Source organism: Schistocerca gregaria, chromosome 5 (assembly GCF_023897955.1).
Source record: "Schistocerca gregaria isolate iqSchGreg1 chromosome 5, iqSchGreg1.2, whole genome shotgun sequence".
In the NCBI taxonomy this organism is placed as follows: domain Eukaryota; kingdom Metazoa; phylum Arthropoda; class Insecta; order Orthoptera; family Acrididae; genus Schistocerca; species Schistocerca gregaria.
This window is the reverse complement of record NC_064924.1, coordinates 551,959,470-551,975,755: the sequence shown is the minus strand read 5'-3', so window position 1 is coordinate 551,975,755 and position 16,286 is coordinate 551,959,470. Positions and strand designations below refer to the sequence as shown.

At 33.8% G+C, this 16,286-nt stretch overlaps 1 protein-coding gene across 3 annotated transcripts in view; it reads right to left on the bottom strand.

Moving 5' to 3' along the window:
- Positions 1–297: 297 nt before the first annotated feature.
- LOC126273160 (trichohyalin-like) overlaps positions 298–16,286 on the bottom strand; it is a 1,218,599-nt gene continuing 1,202,610 nt past the window's right edge. For all 3 annotated transcript variants that reach the window (XM_049976627.1, XM_049976629.1, XM_049976628.1), the window contains one exon: positions 298–9,804. In XM_049976627.1, coding sequence (XP_049832584.1) covers positions 9,751–9,804 — 54 coding nt within the window. In that variant the 3' untranslated portion in view covers positions 298–9,750. The remainder of the gene's footprint in view (positions 9,805–16,286) is intronic.

The window sequence follows — 16,286 nt, the reverse complement described above, 5'->3', positions numbered from 1 at the left end:
TAACTACACACTTAAAGCTGTCATGCTTTCTCATTTCTGTGTAATCTGTATCTAGTGTAGCAGTGTATTTACTCAAGGTGACACTTTATTTCCTAGTTGTAGTGTTGCGATTTTATAATTAATGTTCTACTACATTTATTTATATTTGTACTATGTCTTCTGAGCTGAGTGTTATAATGTGACTTGCAACATACTTTGAAGTACTTGTTGTACTGTAAGGTTATAGTTACATTTTTTCACTCTTTTCACACATTATTTCAGACATCAGTTAGGTAAGGGAATTAAATAAAGAAAAGGTGAAATTAGAATTTCTCATTTTCCTTTCTTTGGAACACATTTTTACATTAGGTAACAATTTATACAGCTCCATAAGGATAAGAGTATATGGTCCTGGTCTATACCTTTGTTGGTAAACTCTTTCTAGCACAGAACATCACTCTTCAAGCCAAACTATAATTTGATCCTTTTTCAACAGATATAAGAATATAGTAAGATAAATTATCACATAATTAGTTACTTTGCATTAATAACAAGATATTATTAGCAAATTCTTCAAATCACTTCACAGCAATAAATTACACCTAACTGCTTAACTGGTCTTAAACATCACTTTCCTTGTTTTCTCCATAAACAAGGAACAGAGAGATATGTAACATTTTTAACAAAATTATAAGTGACTGTAACACTTGTGTAAAAATGACTAATGTTACACCATGTAAGTAAGGAAATAAAACTTCACCAATTTAGCATTAATCACAAGTTCATACTGTTTTAAGGAAACTCTGAAACATGCAAAAATAGGAGATGGGAAATTCATTTTCTTCATGATAAAAACTTTAACAAAATTATAGCTGCAGGTGCAGTGCACTGCTTACACTAAAAAATATTCTTAGATGAGAAAAAAAAAAAAACAGTGACAGCAATACATAACACATTAGTTCAAAATTAAATATATACCCAGGTGAGGAGAAGAAACAGTGACAGCAATACTTTTTCCTTTGTGCACACTATAGTTTTTAGTGTAATGATAGTACAGCAAGCATGCTTTATAGACAAGTTGTACACAACCATTCACGGAAATAATAATCCAAATGAAATTATTATTTCAGTACCAGATACAATTTCAGTTACAAATGTTAACTTTCAGATAAGTTAAATGTATGTTTCTGACATTCAGTTACAAACGTTATTATTGTCATTTTAGCAATGGCCTTGCAGTTGACATTAGTGGAAATGCAACCATGGGACTATAAAAAGAAAATTTTTTGTGAAGTGGCATATCAAAGATTAGTTTAGTATTCCATCTTCAAAAGGAATTCATGTCTGTTACAAAAATTCTAAAAGTGAAGTGTTTGGAATTTTTTCAATAACATTTTCTTTTACTGAAAAAATTCTGAGAATCCACCAGAAATAAGATTTGTGAGGGCTTGCAGTTTCTGAATCAGCTGATATTCTTGGTTGTCAAAATAAACATACCTTACCACAACTATTAAAGTGTCTTCATACACAAATAGACATTCAAGAGTAATTTGAAATAAGAAAGATATCATGCTATAAAGTGCTATATACACTACCTATCACTGTGATCAGTTAAACAATGCAATTTCTAGAAAAGGCCTTTTGTCTGCTAAAGTTCATGTAGGTGGTCTGTGCTATGAAGTAACTTTAATATGTGCTAAGGGACAATCCAAATACGTGGAACATGAAACTTGGTCTAAAACTGAAAAATAAAAAACAATTATGAATATTATAGATGGAACACAGTCCAGTAAACTGCTGCAACAGAATTGCAATACAAGGATACTGCCAGAGAGCAACAAACAAACAGTGAAACACAGCAAGTATAACCAAATTTCTTTACAAGTGTCAATTCTTATGGCACCATAAAATTTATTATTCTAAACATACTTACTTAAAAATTCTATGTAAGTGCTCTCATGGACAGTGACACAAGCAAAATTCACACATAAACAAGTTCAGTTATAACCAGAATTAAGAAGACAAAATAATATGAAATCAGACAAGCAACATATGGCAAAGAAGCTGCCACTGAAATAACTTTCCTGATTTTCGTTAAGAGTGATCAACATGAACATGTAATAAGAATAGAGAACATAATATGGAGTTAAAAATAATCATACAAAGAACTTATAGAAGAACACCAATGCAACATGGACAAAAAACAACAAAAAAACGAAAAAAAAACAGAAAATATTAGTTGGAAATGGTTGAAAGAATTTCAACAAAATCTATCATGTACTTTCAAAAAGAGTGGATGGGAATTTTTGTACATCAGCTTAGTGTGATTCTTGAAAGAAACACATGCAAGACAAATTGTGTATCTGTATGTGACACTTCTCTAAATAGCAAAAGGCACCTTTTGGGAGCAGTGATTCCCTGATCATGTTTCACAACCAAAGCAGACTGCAGTGGGTGCCACCAGACTCAGCCCTAACCTTTCACTCAGTATTATTATTATACTGCCTGCCAACAGATGCTATTCTTACATATCTCAACTTCTAGAGTGCCATGTATAAGTGATAGCTGACAGGACAGCCACGTACTGCATACAACTCAAAACTGTGAGTTGTACAGTTAAATCCTATAAACACTGGAGGCAGACATCTTTTTAACAATGCAAGTCCTCATACACAAAAGGTTGAAAACCTCATACAGTGTGTATCATCACATTGCCAGAGATATTATCCAACATGTACCGCTGAATCCACATAGAATGTTCACGAGTTTGGGATAATTAAGGTACACCAAGTTTTACGGAGGTTACAATAGGCTTACTGAAGAAAGGATATTGGAAAAACTGAATATAAAGGACTGCAAAATTCTTGTTCTTATTTCTTTAAATTTGTGACTCACAGTCATCATATCATTAGTGTAGTAGGCCTACTTCCATACTTCATCAGTGCAGTACTGTCTGAGAATCCAAAAGCTATCAACAATATGGTTCCTGTAACTGATACCAGCAAAAGGATAATGTTTTTAGAAAGAATTCAGCAGTAAATATGACTCGAATGCTTTCATGCTTTGCAAATGTAATAAATATTGCTGAGACTTTCAGACATGGAGTCAAATAAAATATTCAGTGATATTTCAATAATGAACATGCTTGTCATTTTCAGGCAGTTTTGTCAGCTGATGAAGGCCTTGCAGTGCTCTTCTTCGACAGTCAACATCCTTCACTGAAGTAACAGAGTTTTTAACAACATCTCATCTGAGTCAACACCCAATGCACCAACAAAGGCAATTTCCACTTAACAGGCCTTGACCTTTGCTTTTGTGCTGCCCAGACCCCCTCTCAGATGAAAAGTCAAACTTTTTAACAAAGTATGATGCATCCATACGAAGAGTCATACTTATTCTTTCTGGTTGTAGCAGTTTTGGCAGAAGTGAAAAAATTCATTATACATAAGTGACCACAAAGTATTCAGTTCAGAAAGAGACACAAAGTTGAGTTGCAGATGAACTGAACACAACCAAGCACTTTATGGACAAGAATGAATGCTTTATTGGTGAGAACTTCAAATTCTCCTTTGGTAAGTTTGTACGGAATTCAAATCTCTTACTGTTGCAAACTGTAAAGAGCAAGTAACTCAGCAAAACATTCTAGTGAATTATCTGTACCAACACAAAAAGTAGCTGCTTAAGTACTGGGAGAAGAGATACCTTTGGCATGTAAAGACTGAATGATCATATACCAATTAAGTGACCAGAAGTCATTACCAAGAGGAGTACAAAGTGCCATTTTATTTCTTTTTCCATTTATGCACTTTGTTTCTGAAAGGCATTGGCTGAGTTAGCTGAGGTTCATCAAATAATTTTATATGCTTACCCTGCTACTTTTTTTTAAATCTTTAGACAAGGGCAGAACATGATAAAACCATTCAGTTCAAGGAAAGCAATATAATACCTATGGAAGCAAGCTACTGGCTGATGTTCATGAACTAAAATATCTGAGCAACAGGGTTAAGTAGAAAAAAGTATTAAATAATAAGAACATTGAAGTTGCAAGCCATCAAACAAGGAGAAAAAACTTGTCCAGATTGGAGGACCAGTTCTTAAATGATGTATTCTGTGGAAGCAGCTTGAACTACAATATGACATCTATCCTGCAAATTCATACATGACCTTCAGTATCTGTTCATTTACAGTTGGACTCTTACTGAAAAGATATTTTATATCCAAACTGCACAGAGATACAAACACAGAGAATAGTTTCCTCACTTATCACTCTTGAAGTGCTGATCCACATAAAAATTTGTCCAGTGCAATAGAAATCTCCAAAATGAATTACTATGTCAGACTGGTTCTCATAATTGTAATGTTTTATTACTTGTTTCAACTTGCTCTGCTTGATAGGGTCTCCAAAGTAAAAATAGGTAAATAACAAAAACATCCATAACATTTTGTGTATTGGTGATAGCTGTCATTTTAGACCCACTGGAAGTCTCCCAGCACCATTTTCATTTTTGAGGAACACAGCGAGAAGATGCATGAATAATTTTGAATTGAGTAAGAAGCACATTGTACTGCATATTAGAAGGCATTAACATGCTGAATCCTAAGATGTAATCTGGAATTAGTTGACAATGTGCATTTATGGAAGAGAATTTTTTCACTGTAACTCATGCCACAGCCTGTTAGTGTTCATCCAGATACTAAAGAAATATATTTAAAGCCAGCAATGTGCTTGAAAACTAGTGGAAAAACTCTTCAGTTTATAATACTACTTTTCAGAAAAAGCTTCAGTCACAAAGATTTTGTATGCAAATAGTGGAGATACACAGAAGTAGGGAATAGTTTACCCACAAATGATAACTGAAGTACTAATACAAACAAAAAGGATTCAGTTTACATAAAAGTCTTCGTACGGAATTATCATGTCACTCTGGTTTTTGTAATTGTAGCATTTTATTACCCATTTCAACTTACTGTGCATTATATGGGCTCCAAATACACAAACTGATTCACATGTTTTACTTACATTCTGTGATGTACAACAATTTCAGTCACTTGTTTGTAAGAACTTTGAAGGAGACAGAAACAATAAATTGTATCTTAGGATGCCAATACAGTAACTCAGTTGTTATTTAAAACTTCGGGGGAATGTTAAGGTGAAATATATTTACAACCATAGGTTACAATGGTAATCAAATTTGTAAAAAGTGTGACAGAGCTTGCTTAGGTAATACTCCCTGACCTAGATGAACACACAGCAAACTATAGAGTAAACAAGATTCAGAATCCTGCTATGTAAGAAGAATCTGATGCCATTTATTAGATATTTCAGTAAACCTACTGACAATCAATGCAATGTTAGGTTATTGAACACATTTGATAAAGCTGTTGTGGGTGACAGCTTTCACTCATGACTGCCATTGTAGGAATCTGTAATAGTTGAAGAAATGCCAATGAGTGAGTAACAGAATTATGGAATTTGAATAAATACTCAGCCTAAATATTTGTCTACTGGAAGTGATTAAGCTTCATGAGTTATTTTTAAGTTATACAACTACTGGCTGTTTAATGCAAACAAATTTTACGGTATTCGTTGTTTATTGGAATAGTGTCAACACATGTGCATGGATAGATCACTATCATGAAGCATGCTCATAAAACAATCTTGAAAAATTAGTAACAAAAATTTCAGAAAGGTCTCTCACATATTCTGAGCTCTGGCAAAGTCTTAAGCATTGTTTACACTGATAAACAGTTGCTAAGAATCCTCTTGATATAAACTCTTTTTTTTAAAGTATAAGGATGTCACTCTTTTTTTAAATCAATTGCTGATCAAAGGCATGGCTGGCAGAAAATTCTGATGATAGCATGCAAAACAGCCTGCTATGCTGTTGTCATATTTTTATCCAGTAATGTAAATGTATCTTCAAATGGTAAACAGTTCCATTTACCATCTGCAAGAGTAAGGTAAATGTTTCTCCTTTATTTTTATGAAACAAAGTCCTTGACTAATATTATGTCAATGTAATTTCATGATATCTTGTTTCTAAAGGCTCTGAATGCTTTGAAATATGCTGCAATATCTATTATGTATGTTATGATTTCCGTACCTTTACTGAATAACTTTCTTTATTATCACTATTCCAAAAAGAAAAGTAAGAGAACTTCAATTACACACCATACCTACAAAATGAGAGCAGAAGACCTTGAAATAGATAAAGTATTCAGATTTTTGACCATTTGTAGTTAATTTTCTCACACAATGGATGTAGTGCTGTACAACCATCTAGCAACTGCTTGCTGTGCTAGAGACAGAAACTATTAAATCACTTGAAGATATTCATTTAAAGAGATAAACAATGTTCACATCTGTTGGAAATTATGTACATAGATCTTTCTAATCATAGCATAACTAAAAAAAAAAACAGTCCTTTTGTAAAAGCTGGCCTGCTGTTTTAGGTATGCTGTATGTTACACCTACCATTTTCTTAGAATGCTGAGATGTTAGAAGAGTGTGCACAGAGAGCTGAAATGTTTAATTTCAACTCTGTCACCTGTCACTGTTTGTGATAACCAACTATGATTTTAAATTTGTACTACTGTTTACTTGCAAGAAAACTTATAGAAGATTTAGACAATGGACAGGATGAAATGCATCAAAAAAGAAATCATAGAAGCTACTGAACAACTTTACATCTGATGTTCCTTTTACACACCATTTACATTATTATTCTTATTGATATTTGGTGTTGTGAGCTTTTAACAGCCACAGAAATTAATTTAGACTCTACATACACATACATTTTACATTTTCCACATTAAAGCGTCAATTTGTATTTACACAACTGAAAATGGCATTCAACCATGGACTTCATTTGTAAACCCACTCGGATTTGTGCTTTACAACTTTAAAATATTTTAAGATTACATGGAAGATGAAATCATTTGTAGAAAACTATTTCTTGAAATGAGTTTGTTGCATATTAATTCTTTACAAAAAAATATTATACTGTTATAATATTGAAAATCAAATACAAATAGCCATTAGGCTCTAGATATTACTACACATGGAATAGTGCAGTCTTTGGAACAATAAAAAAATTGCAACTTATTCTTCCTCAGATATTATCATCAGTTTACTGAAACAGTAATTAAAATTTTGTAACAATATTTCCTTAAAAGGCTGGCGACAGAGAAACAGTTTTCTTAAAATGAAATAGAATGTAACAAATGGAAGATATGATTAAAAACACCAATGAAGCTGTTAAATTTTTGAAATCAAATCTAAAGAATCTCATTCATTACAGTATCACATATTTACCTGTTTAAGCAATTGTCCTTGAACACGCATTTCATAAACAACACAAGGTCATATGGAATTAAAAGATATTTTCACACAAACCATTTCCTGAATATACACTCCACAACCTTGGCAGCTCCATCATCCTACAACATTAATACTGGTACAACCATCAAATAAGTAGTGTAGTACATATGAATATAGTTATATTTATATAATGGCACAGGTAATGGCAGTATAGCTTTGACAATCTTGCCACTCCAACTCCTACTGATTTCCAAACAAGCCAACAACAATTCTTTTGCATCGAGCATATATGAATATGTTACAAATGGATGGTCAGCTATAGAGATACAAATTAATGTTTATCTAGGGACCAAAGCTTAATTTTGACTGTTTTGTGATGTATTCTTTAGTTACATGTCAGGATAGCCCGTACGAACAAGTAGTATTCTGCATGGTTGTGACATTAAAGTGTTTCTTCTATAGATTAAAATGAATTTTACCATCTATGAATATTTAATACCACTGAATGTCAAGACTCCCAAAATTTAAGCTTTTCACATATTTTAAAAGATATTCCCTTGTTTTTATCAGAGTTTTTAAATTTATATAAATACATGTTCAAACCTCTTAGTTATCTTTTACATGACCTTGAAACTCACATGGCTACATGGAAGGTTAGAGAAGTACATACTTCAAATGTTCAAAAAGCACTATACAGGAAGAGAATAGGTTGCAATGAAATAAATTTTTGCATTTTGGAGTTCAGTACTGATAGAGTTGCTTAAACTCTGGGAATCCACCCAGACGGATGTATTTAATTCTCTAAAGAAATAATCCATACTTTACTTGCCAAAAGCATATTCCTCTAAACATTATAGGCAGCTTTTGATTAGTTTCAGCAAGTACTGGAATATCTTGTTAACAACAGATCCGTACATTTCTCTGCTGATCAAAGCACGAACACAGTTCATTCTTTCCTTGACCACTAACATTTTTATACCTTATGCACCTTCATTTACAAGAAATAGTGCCACATTACATACAACAGATTTTCTTTAAAGTCAGTCAACGTCATATAGTAATATGTACAAAGAATGACTTTTATTCAATCCATAAATGACTGCAGTGTTCCCATAGTGACATTTGTTGTGTAGTGACACTAACCAAATTTCTGTATTTCACAAATACTTTGGTGTTTATAAATAATATTGGCATCGGCCTTATCATATGGGAAAATGCAATCAAATATGGCCAGTATTTATTCTATAACAGTAATCATGCCACTGCATATTCAATTTTTATACAGTCAACTATTATCAACAAAAAATATTTTTGAACACTTTTTGTTCTGTTGGAAAAATTATATCTATTATCTGTCACTATACATTTAATCAATGTGGCTACAGCACACAATATGTTGGAAATATTTAGTAATAAAATTGTGCAATTTGACATTCCTTCTAAAATTAATTTCACTCAGATATTAAAAAAACTGAGAGAGCAATGACTTAATTCACAAAATCTCATGCACTAGAAAATTTCCTGTTTTATTTCATTGAATGATATCTATCATTGTGTAACAGTTCTACTGAAATACAGAACTACTATGAAATCTACATAAATGTTGAAAATCAAAACAGAGCACACACATTGTTATTTTGAAAAATAAATGAAAATAGTCTACCCGAGCAAAGAAGGCATTTTGAAGTGAAAGTCATTTAAAAAACACATTAATATGACTTTCTCTTGTGTTTTTATTCTTCCAAATCACTACCCAGCTTGTGCTTTCTTAAAGCACTCTCCACCATAGGAAGACATGGTTCAGTGAGTTGCTTTATTTATTGTCAACACCTCCCCACATTTCACATTTCCTTTCCTTTTTCACAGTACAGTAATAAGGCTAAAAAATATTGTAGACACTGCTTTCTGCATTTAAGTGGCATGCGTGTATTATTGCTATAATAAGCAGGAGATGTCTGAAACTCATTTTTTCTTCACACGTCATTTTCTCACTCACAGCACAAATAGTCATTTTGCAAAGTAGTTAGTTGTCATTTCACACACACTTCACTCACATGTTTGTATCAAAATGTTACGGCACCAGTTAACTAAATACGCAGTTGTAAAATACACACATACCGTGTGCTAGCAATGTCTTTAGAGTGAATATCACCATTTCAACAACTGTGATGCACTTAATTCAACCTGTCAGCTGAAGGCCAGACTCCCATAGTTTGTGGGCCATTAATGGCAGTGCATTTATAGACAGGGAGGAACTTATTGTGCAAAATAAGTGCAGCACATTTTATTATGAAATCTTCATGTTCATATCTTGATTTGGACACAAAATTGTTTCAGAAGATATGCACAGACATCCTGCATATGGAAATGTTCAGGTATAAGGGATGCACAGCACCTTTTTGAAACTACTTCTTCTTTGCTTGTGAAGAACGATGATAACCAAAAACATTTCACATACCTAAGGTAGAATCTGGGCTCAAGGGTTCCAAACTGTCTTGATCAATCTATAAAAGGAGAAACAATTGTATAATATAACAATGACATGTTTTCTGGTTGTAAATTTAATGTAAACATAATCATTACAAATTGGAAATTAAAGTTTCTCAGTATTGCAAGCTGTATCTATCCAAATAATATCTCTACGCTTTCAGTGTGAAAATGTAAACAATGGCAAGAGAAGCAAGAGAAAAGACAACCACTGCATTTTTAAGAGAGAGGAGAGAGTTTAGATTAGATAAGTTTCACTTTCATTCCAATTTATCCATAGTGAGGAGGTCTTCCAGGATGTAGAACATGTCATAAAAACAATAATGCATGACAAATATTTACAACTAAAAAAATAAGTTAATGTACCTTCCACAGGTCCCAAGTGAATATAAAATTTATATATTTTTTTTAATTTATTAGGTAATAAACATACAATGGAACTACTACAATACTTACTTACAATGAACACATTACTGCACTGAAATGGTACAGAAGTTAGATCGTACTTTACACACACACACACATACAAATTCAGGCGATTCTAGAGAGAAATTCATCAATGGAGAAGGAGTTGGCCATCACTAAATCATTTAGGCTTCTCTTACACTGAATTTCATTGGTTTTTAAGCTTTTTATGGCTGCTGGCAAGTTATTGATAATGTGTATTCCTGAATAATGCACATGTTTTTGTGCAAGAGTACGCATTATTCAGGACCACACATTTTCAATAACTTGTGTAATTCTGTGTATGTGTTCTACAGTGTGCTCTGAACAACACAACTTTGACAGCAAAGTTACAATATACATTTGTCTACCCATAGATATTTGAGCTTTCAGAAGCTTGCATTGCCATCTTCATCATAAGCAGGAATAAACTACTGATGTATAAGATTGTAATGTAATTTCCATTACAGGGAAACTGCAAACGTCTTTGAGATAGTTTCAAAGTATGTCTGTGACAAAAGGTGAGTCAAGATGGCACTGTCACGAGAATAGCACTGTCAAGAGCATGGATGATTGACATAATCATTGATACTGTTCCCTACTATGGGACAGCACTTTACTGAAGACACCTTCACCACCATGCAGGGCAGTTTGTGTGCTTCAGAGAAGCTGAGGGCTATGCTGGCAGTAGCTCCGATACCAGCAGGGCCTCTCAAGCCCAGCAAGCCTTGACAGAGAAGCCATATGAAGTGTGTCCCACGCCATAGGGCAGGGAGAACTCAAAAGCCATAGAGAAGCCAACTTTCCTATGGGAGTAAATGCTAAAAAAAACCAAGTCCACCAGGATGTGGTCATGTTATGGAACAACCACAAGAGCCTCGAATAGTGGAGAGACATACAGAACATGACTTCAGCAAAGGAAAAGGATGAACGATTGGCCAATAGTAACATAGAATATCTGAATAACCTTGAAACCTGGTAAAATGAAAGAAAGGCTGGAAGAGGTCATGAAATTTACATACAATATTGTGGCACTACAAGAAGTGAGATGGCAAGAGCAAGGACAGATAGATATTCCTCCATATTCTTAATTGGAAAATTAATATTTTGGATCTTCTAAAACGACTAGGTTCAGCACCTTTTGCAATCAGAATAATTGCCAATTTTGACAATATAGATATTAGTGAGCTAACATACTTTGCATACTTTCACTCTCTGATGTCATATGGAATAATATTTTGGGGTAACTCAATACTTAGACAAAAAGTATTCACTGCTCAAAAGAAAGTGGTTAGAATAATGTGTGGGGTTCATAGTTGCATATCTTGTAGGCATGTTTTTAAAAGATTGGGAATTCTTACAACAGCCTCACAGTACATTTACTTACTAATGAAATTTGTTCTTAACAACATGGGTCAGTTTAAAAACAACAGTGACACTCATGATTATAATACCAGAAAAAAAATTACACTATCCTTTACTCGACCTATATTTGGCATAGAAAGGGGTAAAATATGCTGCTATAAAAATTATTGACAAATTATCACATGAAATAACATGTCTGACAGACAGCAGTAATAGCTTCAAAAATAAACTGAAATCATATCTCCTTGACAGCTCCTTCTATACCATAGATGAATAAAAAATCAAGTATCACATGTGCATTTCTTGTGCACTTGACACATTCCACACCATAATGGCTTCCATACCATGCAACTGATCAATGGAATATGCAACCAACTAACTAACTAACTTTGCTCTATTGTGGACAATAAAGAAGAACAGGTCTATATGGGATAGGATTTACAATAACAAGAGAGATTAGGAAAAGTCTTTTGGAATTTGAACTTATAAACAAAACATTCTGCAGACTGTGAATAAAAGGGAAATTCAGGAATATAATGATAATAACTACATAAACACCAACAGAGGAAAGCAGAAGAAGGAATAAAAGAATAGTTTTATGAAGACCTTAAAAGTGCATATAGTAAAGTACAAAACTATGACCTGCTGCTAGTTTTGGGAGACTTTAATGCACATGTTGGGCAAAATGAGTGAGGAAGAACATCAGAGAGATACACTTTACATGAAGAAAGTAATGAGAAAGGAGCCATGTTATGTCAGTTCACTGATAGAAATAATTTACTCATCAAGAATACCTGTTTTCTACACAAAAGAATACTCCTCAAAACATGGAAATCAAGTGTAAGTGAAGTAGTTAACCAAATGGACCAAGTGTTAGTAAAACCATGATATGCCTTGACAGTCATCTAGGTATGGGGCTGTAGGGATCCAAACTGTGATTCAGACCAATATGTTGTAAAAGCCATAGCGAGAAATAAGTTAAATGTAATACATAAAACTGTAATGGGAAGAAAAGCAAATTTGAATCTAGAAAAATTGGATGATTCCCAAACTGTAAAAATATACCCAATAAAAATTAAATCCAGGGTGGAATAATGACAACATAATGAAAAGCACAGACTGCTGCTCACCATATTGTGGAGATATTGGGTTACAGACAGGTGCAAAAAAAGAACACTAAGCAATTATGCATTTGGCCAAAAGGATTTCATTGAACTGGACAATATACACACTTTCGTGCATACACAATACACACACTGTCTCTTTGTGCCAAGGCCAGACTGGCAGTCTGGACTCAGTAGCCAGAGATAGTGGTCATGTGTGTGTGTGTAAGTTGCATTTGCATGTACGTGTGTGTCTCTTGTCTAATTCAGAAGAAGGGCTTTTGATCAAAAGCTTACTTGTTTATCAGTCTTTTTGTTGTGCCTGTCTGTGACTCAACATCCCCACTATGTGGTGAATGGCAGTCTATCTTTTTCATAATATTGTCTCAAATAAACATTAAAGGTATCCTAACAGTCAGTGAGGAAGCAATGCGAAATCTAGGTAGATGGAAGAGGATACAGAGAAACAAATGGGTTAGGAAGAAAGGAAGGAAATGAGTGATTTAATGACAAATGTAGACTAACAATACAACATAAAAATGTAGCAAGACTGGGAATGCTACAGAGAAAAACAAGAAGAAATGTTGTTGAGGTTTTCTGTCTGAAGAACAGTTTGATGCAACTCTCCATGTTATTCTGTCCTGTGCAAGCCACTTCATCTCTGAAAATTACTGCAACTTACATCCTTTTTAAGTTGCTTACTGTACACGTCCATTGGTTTCCCTCTGAAACTTTTATCCCCCACACTCCCCTCCAGTACTTAATTAGTGATCCCTTGATCTCTCAGATAAATCATCTGTCAGTTCTTGATGAAACATATAAATTAACTAAACAAATGCTATTTTTAGCCTCGTTTCACAATTTATTATTAATGCTATTGCACAACGTAGGTTTCGAGCTATAAGCCTGTTTTCAAGTACATTACTGATTCCCAAAGGTGAGAATGCACACATAAACATTATGACAAGGCAAAGATAATCTCAACTTTTTAAGGTATTGATCCACAATTTAATGTACAATTACAACAATTACCATTTTTTAACAAATTACACACATTATCAACCAGTTGCTTCTTTTAGGCAAGTTCTGCCACAAATTTCTTTTCTCCCCAAGTCTGTTCAGTGTCTCCTCATTGGTTATGCACTTCACACATCTAATCTTCAGAATTTTTTGTAGCACCACATTTCAAAAGCTTCTGTCCATGTCTTGTTTTAACTGTTTGTCACCCATGTCTCACTTCCTTCCATGGCAACGTTCCAGACAAGTACCTCCAGAAAAGACTTTCTAATGCTTAAATCTATCATTTTAATTAAATCATCTGTCAGTTCTTGATGAAACATATAAATTAACTTAACAAATGCTATTTTTAGCCTGGTTTCACAATTTATTGTTAATGTTATTGCACAACCTAGGTTTCGAGCTATAAGCCTGTTTTCAAGTACATTACTGATTCCCAAAGGTGAGAATGCACACATAAACATGATGACAAGGCAAAGATAATCTCAACTTTTTAAGGTATTGATCCACAGTTTAATGTACAATTACAACAATTACTATTTTTAACAAATTACACACATTATTACACATTCACCAATTATACTACAATGACCGTACTAAAGTTAAGCATCAGCCGAGATATTTTTAACTACAATGGACTGGGGCCCAAAGTTTTGCTTCTATCCCGGGGTTGTGATCTCATGTAAGAGAGATGAATAACTGAATTGGGTTTTCTCATTTAATAATAGGTGTGGGGATATACCCCCCTGTTTTTTTAATTTCTTAAATTTATAATTGGTCAAATTTGGCCCCCTTTTCCTCTGTGTGTATTTATGATTATTGTTCAGGCAATGTTTTGCAAAGGCCGAACCAGGCTTCCTCATTCTCCAGCTTCTGTGGTGTTCCTGAAGCCTGGTATAGATTGCCCTCCCCATCTGCCCAATGTAACAAGACTGACACTCATGGCATGTTATTTTATAAACCCCACTTTTTGTGATAGCTGGTTGTTTGTCTTTTGCATTGAACAAAAAACTACCTATTGTCCAAGGGACATAGAAAAACACTGAGAAACCCTTCCCCTTCAAGATGTTACTTATGCTATGTTATATTTTCCATATACAAGGTAATCTGCACCATTTCTTTTTCTGTTTGTCTGTGTTTTTCATTGGGGACAGTAGGGACCTGGATTGCTTCTTCATCTTTTTAGCTAAACTTTTATAATTGGTGTTGGGGTCAAATTCATTATTTGTGGCTACTGTTTTTATTGTATTAAGTTCCTGGTCAAAGTCTTCTTGGGACATAGGATCAGAAAGGAGACAGTGGATCATGTGATGGAATGCTGCTTGTTTTTAGGTTGTTGGATGTTGGGAGGAAGCTGGGATGAAAGTGTCAGTGAAGGAATCTTTTCGGAAAATTTTAAATTTATGGTTACTGTCTTCTATCTTCAAGCTAATGTCCAGGAAATTTATGTTGGCCTTATTCCCTCGACATCACCTATTTTAATCTGACTACATTCCATTACCCTTGTTTTGTTTAATAATGTTCATCTCATGTTCTCCTTTCAAGACACTCATCATTCCATTCAGATGCTCCTCCAGGTCCTTTGCTGTCTCTAGCAGAATTACAACGCCTTCGGCAAACCTCAAAGTTTTTATTCCTTCTCTCTGAACTTTAATTATTTCTCCATATTTTTCTTTTGTTTTCACTGCTACTCAATGTACAGATTGAATAGCATCAGAGATATGCTACAACACTGTCCTGCTTCCCTCCAGTGTAATGCCACAGTTTTGAAAAAAATTAAAGGATTAGCTTCTGCAAAATTCTTTTTCACTATCTTAATGAATTCCTTAATGCATAACTTAGATGTGACACATTGTACTTGTAATATTTGCTATTTGTAATGGAACACAATAACGTATGTTAGAACAGAAATTTTTGCTCGGGCTAATGATGTACTTTAATTCTATCAAACCTGTAACATGTAGTACGGATAATTGTAATTTATTATTTGATTGTTTTATACCTGTGTTTATTACTGGGAATGTCTAAGCTTGTAATTATTAGCATATTTTGTTCCTATACACATATTACAGTTTGTATCTATTAGTATCTGTAAGTACAGTCCCATGTATAATTATGACTCATTCTGTATCCACATAATGCTGTTGTTTACTGGATCAATGGAACACAAGTAAATAAATATCAACCACTATTTCTCTTTCATACCCCTTGACTCTTATAACTGCTGTCTAGTTTCTGTAAAATTAGTAAATAATCCTTCAACCCCTGGCTTTCACCCCTGATATTTTCAGAGTTACAAACAACGTAGTCCAATCAACAACATCAAAAGCTTTCTCCAAATCTACAAAAGCTCTAAAGGTAGTTTTTCCTTTCCTTTCCTTAAGATAAGTCATAGGGTCGAATTAAGTCAAGTGATGCTGAAGGAATTAGATTAGGAAATGAGACACTTAAAGTTGTAAAAGAGTTTTGCTATTTGGGGAGCAAAATAACTGATGATGGTCAAAGTAGAGAGGATATAAAATGTAGACGCAATGGCAAGGAAAGCATTTCTGAAGAAGAGAAATTTGTTA